The sequence below is a fragment of the Nestor notabilis genome, unplaced genomic scaffold (genome assembly GCF_000696875.1).
Source record: "Nestor notabilis isolate BGI_N333 unplaced genomic scaffold, ASM69687v1 scaffold2344, whole genome shotgun sequence".
NCBI classification, from domain to species: Eukaryota; Metazoa; Chordata; class Aves; order Psittaciformes; family Psittacidae; genus Nestor; species Nestor notabilis.
In genome coordinates this window covers 62,732-77,034 of record NW_009925902.1, presented here as the reverse complement: position 1 = coordinate 77,034, position 14,303 = coordinate 62,732, and the positions used below count along the sequence as shown (strand labels likewise).

Below are 14,303 nucleotides of genomic sequence, written 5' to 3'. Positions count from 1 at the left end.
CAATTACTCAAAATTAGCTCTTCTTTTCTACAGAGAGGCAAAAATCCTCCAAAGAGGTGATCAATAGTGGAGAGGTTAAAGAATTGATTTCAGTTTTATGCCTCCCTTTTCTTCACTTCTGATCACTACACAAAACCTGGTGCCCCCTGGTTGGACAGAGCCCCAGGGTGTTCTGCAGCACAGGCAGTTCCACCAGCATGAGGCCACAAAGTCACAGACCAAGTTCCACATCCCTGTAACATATGAAGTCATAAAGTTCATCCAGTTCCAATCCCCTTTCCACTAGAGCAGGTTGCTCCAAGCCCCTGTGTCCAACCTGGCCTTGAACACTGCCAGGGATGGGGCAGCCACAGCTTCTCTGGGCACCCTGTGCCAGCGCCTCAGCACCCTCACAGGGAAGAGCTTCTGCCTCAGAGCTCATCTCAATCTCCCCTCTGGCAGGTTCAAGCCATTCCCCTTGTCCTGTCCCTCCATCCCTTGTCCAAAGCCCCTCTCCAGGTCTCCTGGAGCCCCTTTAGGCCCTGGAGCTGCTCTAAGGTGTCCCCTTGAGGAGCCTTCTCTTCTCCAGCTGCCCCAGCCCAGCTCTCTCAGCCTGGCTCCAGAGCAGAGCTGCTCCAGCCCTCGCAGCAGCTCCGGGGCCTCCTCTGGCCTCGCTCCAGCAGCTCCACGTCCCTCTTGTGCTGTTCCCCAGAGCTGGATCAGGGCTGCAGGGGGGGTCTCTCCAGAGCCCAGCAGAGGGGCAGGATCCCCTCCCTGAGCTGCTGCTCGTGCTCCTTTTGATGCAGCCCAGCACACGGTTGGCTTTCTGGGTGAATTGAATTTAAAACCTGACTGAATCAGAAAGATGTACTGGCTTTAAATTGTAGCTGTGAAAATCGAAATGGTAGCACAAGATACAGGATGAGAACAGGAAAATAAAGGCAGCCATAGAGGGGTTCAATTCATTCTTTATCTTTTCAAGAACAGCACTGTAAAAAACATGACAAAAGAGGAATCATTATGGGGAGAAATTACCATAGAGAAGCTGCTTCCTTATGTTAGTGTGTGGCACCAACTAGCTTTCTGTCCCTAAGCTTTGTGCCACCACTGGGATGCAAACTAGCAGATGCATCCAAACTGCTGGAACAGAAAAAATCCAGGTCAAACTCCAAGCTGGTTGCCTTTTCCATGTGTAGTTTCAGTGCTATGGGGCAAGCGGAGTCTGCTGAAGCCGTGTGTAAAAGCCCCCCATGATTTCTAGCTGTAAAGACAGCTTTTAGGCTATGGTTAAAGCATGCCCCGTTCCAGGTCAAGAGAAGGTATTACATCTCACAATACATGGATGGTGAAAGAAATGGGGCATGAGGAATAGGACAGACCTGGGGAAACATCTCTGTCAATCCCATAGCCCAGTGCAAAGGGGACTGGAGGAGACTCTAACAAGCAGCCCTCTTCCTGTCATCCTCTTTTCCATCAGCGTGGTGAAAAACCTGCTTCTGCCTATGGTAGTGCAAAGAGAGAGAAAACAAACAGGTCTACCCTAGGAGCCTGCCTGGCATTTCAATTAGCCAGGATGATTCAGCAGCAAGAAAGGAACATGGTAAGAGCAACACACTTCTGTGAAAGAAGCTTTCAGTATAGCAAGTCATGGGGCTCAGCAAAGGGGCAGAGATGACAGTAGGATCAGCTTCTGGATGGTAAAACTTGCTGTCCTTAGTGGATTCCTGGTCTCTCATTAACACCTAAACTAGTGTGTGTGTGTGGGATGGAACAACATCAAGGAGTACTTTCTGTAAGAGGGAAGGAAGAACATGTTTTCAGGATGCTCAACTTCCCTGGTAACAAGCTAGTTGAGTAAATCACCTATATATAACCTAGACGAGCATGCTATTGGCAAGGACATGCACATGTGGGTGAGGGGAAGTACAAACCCTTGGGTTTACAGGAGGAGAAAAGACTGACTATAAAGATTTTGCTTCCCTTAAGGCTGTCAAGAAATTTCAAGCCTATATGCATTCTTAAGCTTTCAACTACTTTGGGGAAACTTACCCAATTTCAACCCCCCACAGAGATGCTTGTGCTCAATTCTGAGCAAGGAGCACACAGAAAGCACATTTCCAAAGTAACTAAACAAACAAGCAGTGCTAATGGGCATAATTTTGCTCTGCAGTCGGTGCTGATTTCTGCTTTTAGTTGCAGTGGTATAAATCTAGACTAACGCCTTGGGTTTCACCAGAACCCTTTGGTATTTATCTAGTTGTCAGGAAGAGTATTTTCACTCCTTAGAGTGGAAACTTTTAGGGTGATACTTGGAAAACAAGTGGAATACGGAAGCAGCCTCACTGGCTCAGCCTCCCCCCTTAGTTGTCAGACACTGTGATCTCAGTAAAAAGATTTGCAACTCTCTTTAAGACTCCTTATAGCCTTCTTTTTCACTTGGAACAGCCTATGGTCAAAACAATTGGAAAGAACTGGAGGAATATCACTAAAACATATGGATAAAAAGGAACAATGAGTTAATATTAAATATTTCCTTATTGATCTTATTTTTATTGCAAACCCCCAGACTTCTACAGTAGGATTTATGTGATTTCCATAGCAGATATTTGAATCTCTAAAAAGCCTGGAATGCCGCAATTTTTTGGGTTTTATATGCTTAATTCTCTATTATAGAAAATATATTTTCCTAAAGTAGAGGATCTTTAAGGCATTTGTAGCTCACACACAAGCGGTACACATCTTGCTGGCATCTTTTAAGAATAAAACCTATAGGAAGCTCATTAAAGAATAGAACCAACAGTGTTTAAATTCCACACTGATCCCTGGAGATTTTCTCTACCAAGAAGTAATTTCCAAGCCCTCTTCAACGAATGAAAGAAATGGCAATAATTAATGAAATCACTTTCAAGTAAAAGCCTTAAAACATTCCCTTTTGCTGCACAACCACACAAATGACCACGAAGTTATGTTTATAGAGGCCTTTCTGCCATAACCTAGATATTTCCTATTATTTTAGTTATCAGACAAGGGCTTTCCAGGGGGCTTGTACTTTTTGCACCAGCTTCAGCCCAAAGATATTTCTTCTTTGCACTTATTAAATCTATCTTAAACCAACAGAAATTAGAAAAACACAGAGTGAGTGCCAACGGATACACTGAAAGAGCAGGCTATCTCTCTAAATGTCTGTGCCTACCCTGGGATGCCCTTTGTTTTGCTATTCCAAGAGTACATTTCAGGTAGGGAATGTTCACTTGGCCTTCCCTTAACAGACATGTACTTCCAGAGCCCAAATCTCTTCAGTTCCTTGACTAGTGGTGCTCCAAGGAATACTGCTATTGGTCAGGTGTTGGGTAAATATTCAAAGTATTAATTTTTAATTGGGAAAATGCAGTTTGGCTTCAGGCATAAAGAATTCTCCCAGAATACTTGTTATAGATCGACAGCACAGTATGAAGGTAAAGCCTGAGGCTAGAAACCTGATGTTAAAATTTCCATTTATAAATCAATAATCAGTGCAAACAAAACAGTCAACTCAATCCTGTGAACGGCACAACTCCTCCTCAGGCACAAGTTTGATATAAAGTTTGGTAAAAATCCAACAAGAGAGAGCATTACTCATGATGATCCCCTCCCCAGACTGTCTCACTGATGGGGTGCTGGGGTTGCTGAAGGAAGCACAGCCTTTAACTTGTAAGGTGCTACAGAAACCCCAACATAAAGTGAACTGAGCTGCTTGGAGTCATATCTGAGGAACATGCTGAGCTGCTACAACTTCGATCGTTAAGGTCCCTTCCAACCCAGACCATTCTATGATTCAGTGATGATTCTATGACCGGCACACCCAGCACAGAGGAAGCTTCAGATACACCCAAAGGACTCTGGTGCAGGAGGCAGAACCAGGAAGAGCTATCCAATCTCACATTAGAGACATCTTCACAAGCTGAGTTCAGGAAGTGCCTAGACATTTCTGTCCTGAGTGCATCTCTCCATGTATTTCCAGAAGTGGAGTAACTGGATGCCCAACCAGTAACTCAGCTTAGACAACCAAAGCTGTCACAGAGCTGTCAGGAGCTCAGACCCTAAACCTGTCTCCCCACTCCTTACCAGCTCTCACATCACCTCACCTCAAAGCCCTGTTTCAAACTTCAGCTGGTTTTCATAGTGTGCACCCAAGCCCTGACGTGCTGCAGAGTGCAATTCCATCCAGACATTTACTACCTATTGTTTCAAAGAGCCCAGTTATTTTTCTTTTCCACAGTGTAGAAGTCACTCTCATTCTCCTCCACACACACACAACTCTCTTTTGTTTGTCTCTTAACTTGCTGTGCTTGGCCTCTGGCCAGAATCCCTTTTTCTGCCTTGAAGGAGGGTGACAGCATGCCTTTGAAGGAGTGCCAAGGCTGCTGTTAGGCTGACCAGCAGGGAGAAATCCTGCCCAACACTCCCTGGCCTCTCCCACATTGCTCTCCTCCTTTCCCAGAAACATACCATCTCAGAGAAGGCAGAGGTTGAGCTGATCACAATTCCCTGAAGAGATTTTTAAGCAACAGATGAAATTTGAGCACACACACACAGAATTCGGGAGCTGGAAGAGACATCAGAAGATCATCTAGACCATCCTCTTGCCCTAAGACAAATCCAGCTGTACCTACAAGACACTGCTGACAGATATTTGTCCCACTGCTGCTTACCAGCTTCCAGCCAGTGGCAGTAACATTTCTGCGGGCAGTTCAGCCCAGCGCATCACTTCCCATCACAAAGCTTTGGTGAATCTACTGTCTCTTACTTCAGTTTAATCCTATCTGTTCTTGTCTGAACATGGACATTGAGAACTCATTCATTCATATATCACTCAGTTTCTACCAGCACTTTACAACACAGACAAGCAAGCTGCAACTAGTTACCCTGGTCACGGTGCCTGTACTGGTTGTGTCTACAAAACCACTGTGCTTCTCCATTGGCATAGTGCCTTTATCATCAGCAGAGTAACAGCTCAGCACGGACTCAGGGAGATGACCATGAGTTCACTGACTTTATTTTCCATGGTGTCCTATATCTTTTCTTGGAAGATCTCCCTCTGGCCACTGAACAGCCCTAACCCCACTGACCTTGCAGATTTAATTTGCTCACATTCTAAAACTGCTACGTGATTAAAACAAGGGGTGAAATGCAAAAGTTTGTGCAAAACTAAAAACCTTCTCCACACAAGACGAAGGCTTTACAGAGAGTCTAATAGTATATTTCCTGCATTACTTTATTTCCTATTCATCTTAGTCTTGGCCTTAGGATGCTGCTTCCTATTGTGACCAATACTCAGCTGGCAAGATGAGAGAAGGTGAAATTCTCATTCAACACTTGCAATGCGGTCTTGTGGAGCTCTTTTTTTTTCGGTAATTAACCAGTTGCTTACAGCATTTTTGTCTCTCCTGCTGGTAACATAGAAATAGAAAGGTACAATGGTACATGCTGTGCTCTGATAACAAGTTTAATAGTTTCACCTCAAGGGGGATAACTGCGAGAAGATTTGACAGACACTGAAAAGGCTTTTTAGCTTTTACCTTTTAAATGTTCCTGAAACCCAAAATGAATGTAAAAATCTTCCACTCCAACTGTGACTTCCCAGTGTTTATCCTCTCACTTACCCAGTAGAGGGGTTCATGATGCAACCCCCTTTATCTGTAGATGCTTTACAGTTACAGCCCCTCTCCAATGTATCATGATTCATCCCGAAGTTGTGTCCCAGTTCATGAGCCAGTGTGACGGCTGCACCCAGGGGGTTTTCTGAGTGATCCTTAAAAATACCAAAAGAACCAGTCAAATCCACATGTAAAAACCATTCAGAAAACACATTCCCCCTTCTAAAGTCCTGTTTCTTATCCTTTGAATGTTTTATAAACTTAGCAGCTGTAGTTGCACTGCTGTTTGTTAAATGGACACAATTTTAAATTCATCCACACATACCAAGTGCAGAGTGGGAATTTCAGGACAGTCTATCTGTCCTGGCCACCCAATTTCCCCAGCACATAGAATCATAGAATCATCTAGGTTGGAAAAGACCTTTAAGATCTTCAAGTCCAACCATTACCCCAGGACTGCCAGGTCCACCACTAAATCACACCACTAAGGGTCTTGTCTACATTAGGCACTGGAGACCATTGGGCAGCTTCAAACATCTGGGCCACCTCTTTATTTAGGGCTTAAAACTCCCTTGCTCAATAAGTCCCCCAAACCCCCAAGACATGGCAGTGGCAGAAACCAGTCACCTGGCTGTGGAGTGTTAGAAAGGGTGATCATTTGTGGTCAAGGATGAGTGTGATGAGGGAAAGTGAGAAGATCCTTCATGTGAAAAGGTAAATTAAAAATGCAGCAAGAGATTCCACTTGGTCTCTTTATTATTCTTCAGACTGTTTCTTTAATATCAGAAAGTCCAAGATTTCACAAGCCTTGTATGAAAAACCAAGTACCTTTGAAAACCTTTTTACAAGAAAAGGACAAAGCAAGTCGAAATCTTCAACGGTCTTTTATTAACACCTATGAATATTCTAAATTTTCCAAGTGTCAAATTGAAATATAAACATTAATCCGCATTGAAATGCTGATTTTTGGGACAATTATTTCTGAGAAATTGACTGCATGATTTCATTACAGGCTTATGTTTTGGCTTAACCACAAGTAAGAGACCTTTCCACATCGATCATTTTCCTTGAGGGGAAAAAAAATCCACTGTACCCATATGAAAGCTTTCCCTAAAGGCATAAACATGTAATATAAATGCATGATCCACTATTTATCAGTCAGTAAATGGAATGACTATGTACTATTGCCTGTTCTAAAAGCATACATGAATATATTCAGTTTAAATAACTCTTTTAGTATCATCTAAGTCAACCTTCAGACTAAAAACAAGTGAAAGGTAAAACTGTCTAAAACATTAACCGTATATTAATGAAGCCCTTAATACATGACTTGGGGTAGATTTAAGAGCTTCTTCTTTCATCTGTCTGTGCTAATGTCTTTAATAAATCATTTCCTAAACAGAAAACAAAATCAAAAAGAGGATGCAGTCATAACGAAAACAAGAAACTACTCCTTCTGCATTGGCAATAAACTCAAAAGAATTTTATCTCTTAACAAAGGATCTCTTTTTAGCTTTTCCTGAATTCTAAAATCTTAATATACAAATCTTGTGACATCCAGTTTGTTTGCAGTTATATTCTAAAATGCCTGTTTGCTGAAAGAAGCTGTACAACCTGTCCTAGTAAAAGAAGCAAGAGTAAATCTCTGCAGCAAAATAAGATGTAATAATCAAGGGAATACATAGTTCTGCACAATGATTACCTATGGAGATGTCTTATCAGATGCTAGTCATATACAGATTGGTTTATCTTGGTACTCATAGTAATTTATCAAATATTTAGAGAATTCAATGAAATTGAGAGCACATCCTCTCACTCAACTGGAAATAAATCCAGAACCGAAGGTTAAGAAAACAATGAAATAATTCCATATAATTGACCAGTGACACATTGGAGTGATGCCTTGAAATTAGGGCTATGTGGTCAAGACAGAACCTTCTCTAAGCACTGAGCTACCTGGACAGAGAACAAATTCAGCTCAGGTCTTTACTTTGCCAGTATCTCTTCTACTAACTGGACTGAGAATGTATTTATCTGAACACCCCTAAAGATGGCAATTAAAAATAAAACCAAGAATTCACACAGTCCACTCTAGAACTAGAGCAATAAATGATTTGGAATGTAATTTGGGTCTTTACTAAGCAAACAATTATTGCAGCCCATGCGGTTCTCATTACTCGCTCAGATCCCCTTGGAGTGCAATTTTATCAGTTTCTAGAGAGGGTTTTCAAAACAAGGAATGTGATGTCTCAGCAAAAGAGGTTATTTGAAGACAGCATAAATGAAGATTATCAAAACAAACAGTGACATGTCTCATTTGATATTGAGACCATTTAAGTATCACAAGGACTGAAGAAATGAACAGCAATGTGACTTTGATTTACCCCACCAGGGTCTTTTAAAGCTAACTTGAGCAGTAAAAGTCATTACCAAACAGTTTCACAACCACTGAATAAGCAACCATCTACTGTTAAGCCATTATAAGCTGTTGCACAAAACATGCAGCTGCTTTCAACTGAACTCTGCTTCATTCCACTGAGATTCAGATCAAATCGTAAATAATAAAATGCTGTCAGCTACAGCTAGAACAGGCAAATGCCCCAATCCTGGTGCTTTCCATGCAGGTAGGAACAAGCTTCCTAAACTATACTTTTATTTCATTTAATCAATTCACCAAAATATAAGTGCCTCAGTTCCACACTTCTCGTTTAGCCCAACTTCCCATGAGTGAGAATACTATGTTACAGCAGCTCAGCAATAGTTTACTTTTAAATCCATGAATCCAGTGGGTAATCTTTCAAAACAGAAGAATGAAAATTGAATCATGTGTCAAAGACTTGCTTTAATGTCAACTTCTGTTTGGTCTTTCTACAACAGAACAAAACCATCACAGCAAAATAAAACCAGAATGCTCTTGATACACCAAAAGCTTCTCATACTAAGATGACTGCTCTCTCCACTTTGAGTTTCTCTTAAAATTAGTGGGAGACAGGATGTCACCCACCACTGAGAGAATTCAGCCCTACAGAACAGTAAAGAGGGCTCTCAGGGAGGGACAAGAAGAGGAATTTAGATCATATAATAGAGCTGACTAACTGCATAACCAATCAGAAAAATCAGATCATACAAGGATGACTCCAGTTTTTGTATTCAAGTGCTATTTCTCATGCAATCTATTCAGTGTCTCTTTCAGAGCGTGGAAGCTTTTTGGCATTGGGTATTCAGGGTGGGATGGGTAAGAGGTTGACTGAGTTATAAGGATGGTCAAATGTTCAGTTGCTTAGTGTTGAGACATTTGAGCACTACAGCCTCCAGGTTACTCTTTCACATGTGTATTTTCCAAATTTAGAGCTTTCTTCTGTACATACTGGTATACACAAACCCCTTTTTTGGGTACACCTGAATCACCCGTTATTAACCTGGGGGGAAGTCTGGGCAGCTGCCCTTTTGGGGGTTGGGAGTGAGTGTTTGCTTGTTTAGGATTTGGCCCCTTTTTGAGGCTTAAAGAACTCAAAGCACTATGCCGTGGAAGCCTTGAGCTAATTTGCACCTCAAAAGTTTCAGTTCATTGAGGTGGGAGTCACTGGGAAACATCATGTTCCCCTGCACAACTGAAGCTGCTGCCTGGCCCATGATTCAAACACTGACACTGTGTTTCTCCTGGACATCCAAATCAATGTCTCCTCTGGCAGAGCCTCGAGAGCACTTTATAGAAATGCTGATTCTTGGGGTTTTTTTCTTACTGGAATGAACTATTTTTTTTTGTTTCTGTTTAAAATGACAGTTTCCAGAGTGCAGAGCACTGACTTTGCACTAAAACACACTGCAGAGTGTTTTAAAGCTTATGCTAAAAATTATAAGGACAAAAAGGTTGTTGTTAAGGGCATCTCTGACTGCAGATAAAGTCAAAGCAGGGACTGCTGTCCTGAAGGTGACATGGATAAAATGGGTCTGCCTGCCTCATTCATATATGCCTTTGCTAAGATTTGGAAGTGCATGGGAAGACTTCTATAGCTTTTTCTTCTATTCCTCCTTTTCCTTTTGTACATATCACCCATGTACCCCAACAAAAAGCTGATAAAACACCAATTAGAGACTCAGCTTCTAAAGCTACCAAGAGACTGAAGCCTTTATCTTGTCTACAATTTTAGTATGGCTTTCTCCAAATTCTGTCATTTGATTCTTCTTTCCAACTCTCCTACACCTCAGCTTCCCTGCTCACCTTGTAAATTTTCCCCATCTGGAACGTATACCACATCCTCCATGAATGCATACATCACCCCAGCTTGGCTTCCTGCCTGCTTGTCCAAGAGACCACAAAGGGGCCATGCACTGTGGACCAAGCTCAGCTTGGACTCTAGTTAAGAAGGAAGGAAATGCAGGAGCTTCAAGGGACTGTCTCTGGGATTATCTCACTATTTGAATTGTCTTGAGGCAAAAGCCTTAGTGTCATAGAATCTTGGAATGGTTTGTGTTGGAAGGGACCTTAAAGCTCATCCAGCTCCAACCCCTGCCACGGGCAGGGACACCTTCCACTAGAGTAGGTTGCTCCAAGCCCCTGTGTCCAACCTGGCCTTGAACACTGCCAGGGATGGGGCAGCCACAGCTTCTCTGGGCACCCTGTGCCAGCACCTCAGCATCCTTACATAACCTGGGCTGCACGTTAACTCCATGAAGCTTTAAGGAACTGGGAGGTTTCAGACCATGCAAACTCTGAGCATTCTGTTCCTGAGCTCCCACCTCATTCATGTAGGGTTCTGCAGCTGAGGTATCCAGCAGAGCTGGAGAGAACCACCGTATCACCTGCTGTAGGAAACACAAAGGATTTCAGCATGTGCAGGCTGAACTCTGAGACTACCTAAGAGTTTTTTAGGGCTCCCTGCCTTTCTGCTCTGGAGTTGAGCTCTGAGGTCCCCAACTGAGCCTGTTAGTGGCCTGCAAGCTCTGAGAGTCCACATCTAATTTTATTTAAAGTACTTCTATTGCACATCTGAAGTTAATACAACACTTCTTTGCCTTCCTTAGCACAAAGCACTGCTCAAAACTAGGAAAAAAAAGTAAATTATGAAATAAAAACTCCAGAACTACTTTCAGAAGTTGGCCAAAATGTTTGCTTGTATGTTCATCATACTCAGCATCTAACACCACCATTAGTACTAACACTCTTTGAGAGAGACACAGGTAGAATAAATGCTGCCATTGTTTGTTCTCATTGTCTGGCAATGTAAATCCACCAGGCTGCAAAGATGAAAAATAAGGCCTTACACAGGAGACTTTGTAAATACAGGATAAAATCAATATAATAAAAGATTCAGGATAGACATTGCCTGTAACAGTAGTATACCCAAGTGCATAACATACATACATTTTCTGGTATTCATCCTTCACAGCACCTCAGCACCTGATTTAATGATAATGAGTAGTACAGGATTCTTGTGAAGAGATCAGGCTATATTTTAATGCAATAGTTTGATTTTTTTTTCACTATGGAAACTATCATTTACAAGCAGTCTGAATGTAGATATAGATAATGAGAATGAAAATGGGACAAGTGGGGCTGATGTTCTGGTACAGAATATGGTACTATAAAACTTGAGAATGTGACACACCAGTTAGTTGGGCCAGTTTCAAGCCCTGTGCTTTTACTACTTACCATGACGACCCCTCCAGACTGCTCTGCAGTGCACATGCTCATTATGGGTGCCATGCCAATGGTAGTCCCTTGGAAGTACACACCACTGCAGGAGGGCAGGAAAGGAGAAGAATCATCACAGCATCACCGTTCAATGCCAAGACACCTCCCTGTTATTTTCAGCCCTTGTATTTCTGCCAGTCTCAAAGATCCCATTTCAAATGTGTCAGCTCCAGACATTTACAGGTTTAAAACAATGAAAAGCACAGATTAGTCATGCCAACTTGCTGAACTGACAATGGCAGCATCCCTGCCATAAGAAAGATCCATTTGATCATCATCCTTTGGGCTTACTGCTATAACAGGACCCTTCTTTCCTTTTTCTTTACCCTGACTGAAGTTGGGAATAGAAATAGAAACATGAAAATTATGTCTCTAGCTCAAAGAAGGGTTATTTTAATGCAGTGTAAAGTTTATATGCTGCTTGCTATAATATACAGCCTAGAATGTAACAATTTCAAAGTATTATTATACATAGAGAATAATCAAATATCTCGTGAGGGGCAGTTCGGAAGGACTCTATTCTTAAACAGCTAATGTAAGAATATCTATGTAATGAGTAAAGAGCTTCTTTTAATTACTAAGTCATCAATTATCTGTATAGTATAAAGAAGAGTTCATTGATCAAACTGATACCTGATTCAAGAAAGAGATGTTTCTCTTACTATTTTAAAAGTGCTTTTACTTTGAGCATGTTTATTCAATTACCTGAAACAACAATCGAAACAATTGAGGAAACAGGAGGGTAAATGATGTGTATGATATCATTTTTAAGCCACAAATGCAAATGAATTGTACAATTTAGGCTGTGTTTTAAATTTTTCTGAGGTCTTCCTACTAAGAAACAGGCTTCACATAGGGCCCCCTTAGCTCTACATTTGGGTTTAGGGCAGGACTGCCTCTTTCAGTAACAATTTGGACTGAGATGGGCTTCAGCTGCTTGTAAATTTATACCCTAAAGTATTTAGGAGCTTATTACACATCTACGCTTCTACATGAGTTGTATTCAGGAAGGGTCTCTACAAGTAACAGGGCTATTGCAGAGATGTGGAAGGAAACTCATCTGAAACATCTGCTGAAGGGCTCTGCAGAGCGCTTTAATGTTTGATATTCGCAGAGGGGAATGACAAACCCTCAGGAGCACAGATGTTCCTCCCAACAGCCTAGCAACTGGGGAAGAATTCAGTACAGTTATTCCTAAATCACTGAAAACCTGGCTGGTTTTTAATGCAGTGTCAAGTCTACCTTATCAGCTGTGCATTGTCATGGGGTTTACGAGGTAGTAGTTTTAGCTTTCTCCAGTCCAGGAACTCATGGAGGCTGGTGAAAGGGTCTTGAGAAATAGAGCACTTATCCATGTCATTCCATACTTCCACTCCAACCAGGGCGACTCGAATATTTAGTGGCCTATAAAACTAATGAGAAAAGGAAAATATAAACATGTCTCTAAAACATATTTTAGACCACGTTGGATTAGAGTATTTCAAAAGAAGCATAATGCTCATAAGAACCTTTCTTGTACAAGCTTAAATGGTCTCTTTTGCAGGGTGAAAGTCAACATCTGATAGGACTGACTCAGACAAAATATTTCCATGGCTTACAGAAAACAGTTCTGACCTTATTAAATACCCATAAGTTATTCAAAGAGATCCAGAGATGCACTACTTTTCTATGTCCCACCCAAGTTTGGTGTCTTCCTTCAAGATGTATCTACCTTCAGAAGACCTTTACTTCTGAACAAACTTGCTATGGCAGATGACTCTCTCCATGGCTGCCCTCCATCACTGGCACCAATGCAACTGTGGAAGTAGAGGCAGCTCTGCTATAGTATTACAGTTGTTGGTCAAACCCATAGCTGAAAATTAGCTAAAGTCATCCAGTCTTGCACATAAAAAAGTGATTTTAACACTATTATCCCACTGGTAAATGCCACAGTTGCTACAAGAGGGGAGCCACTGCAGCATTAGCAATGGAGCAGAGCTAACAATTCTAATGTGAGACTAATGTGAAGAAGGATTCAAGAATTGATCAAGTCTAGATTTGGCTGACAGCCGAAGAAAAGCATGTACTAGATCTCTGTCTTGTTTATATGCATTACAGTCATTTGGATAACGCTGGCATTTGCTGAGCATAAATTAAGCATGAAACACAAATGTATTATAATATGCAAAATTAATTTTGAGCAGGTAACATATAAACACCTGTCCTCCAGTAATAAGTCAGCAAGACAATTACAGAAGAGGTGGAGGTGTCGTCGGCAGCTTGTTTTAATCAAGAATGCTTCTTGAGTTATTGCCCTTAAAGCATCACTTGATAAGTTCTCAGCTAAATTAAGGCTCCCTCGGTTATAATTTCACTGCTGGACACCTAATCTTTTCTGGCCATACAGCACAACAAAAATAAACTTTAATTTGTTCAAAAAACACTGTAGAGGACTCTTAGGGTTTCTTGTTTATAGTCAAGAAATTACCTCAAATCCAAAATCATCCAGTGTATGTCTCTTTCTTATTGCTCTTACTCAGCCATCAACTTTTGCTTACTCAAGAACTATATATTTGTACTTCTGCTATCCTGTTTGGGCTATATATCTTATAGACTGTGTCATCACAGGCCCTTTGTTGGCCTTACAATTGGACCATCCCTTGCTGCTGCAAAGGACTTTGTTCCCCAAATTCCTCCTTATAATAATCTTTTTATTAAGGGCTGTTCCACATGTGATTATCCTCACTGTCTTCCCAGATTAATAAAATCCTAGAGCTAAATTCTGCATCTCCTTAAGAATAGTGCTTCCACAGATATATGCACCCTACATATATATACAGAGCAAAGCTCACAGTATGTTGAAGGGTTTCAAGGCAGAATAGATTTCAGTTTACTTCTTTGATTTTACTGGTTGGAGAGAAGCATTGTTATGAAATACTGGAGTATTAGGAAAGCAGCAAAGTTAGCTCCTTGAAAAGGTGGGTAGACAAGGAGATGTGGCAAAGGCTGTGAAA

At 41.5% G+C, this 14,303-nt stretch overlaps 1 protein-coding gene across 1 annotated transcript in view; it reads right to left on the bottom strand.

The window, feature by feature from the left end:
- The window catches only part of ADAM12 (ADAM metallopeptidase domain 12), a gene marked incomplete at its 5' end in the record, with an annotated part of 82,313 nt that overhangs the window by 47,330 nt on the left and 20,680 nt on the right, over positions 1–14,303 (bottom strand). The window contains 3 exons of the mRNA XM_010013259.1: positions 5,622–5,770; positions 11,269–11,353; positions 12,553–12,722. Coding sequence (XP_010011561.1) covers positions 5,622–5,770; positions 11,269–11,353; positions 12,553–12,722 — 404 coding nt within the window. The remainder of the gene's footprint in view (positions 1–5,621; positions 5,771–11,268; positions 11,354–12,552; positions 12,723–14,303) is intronic.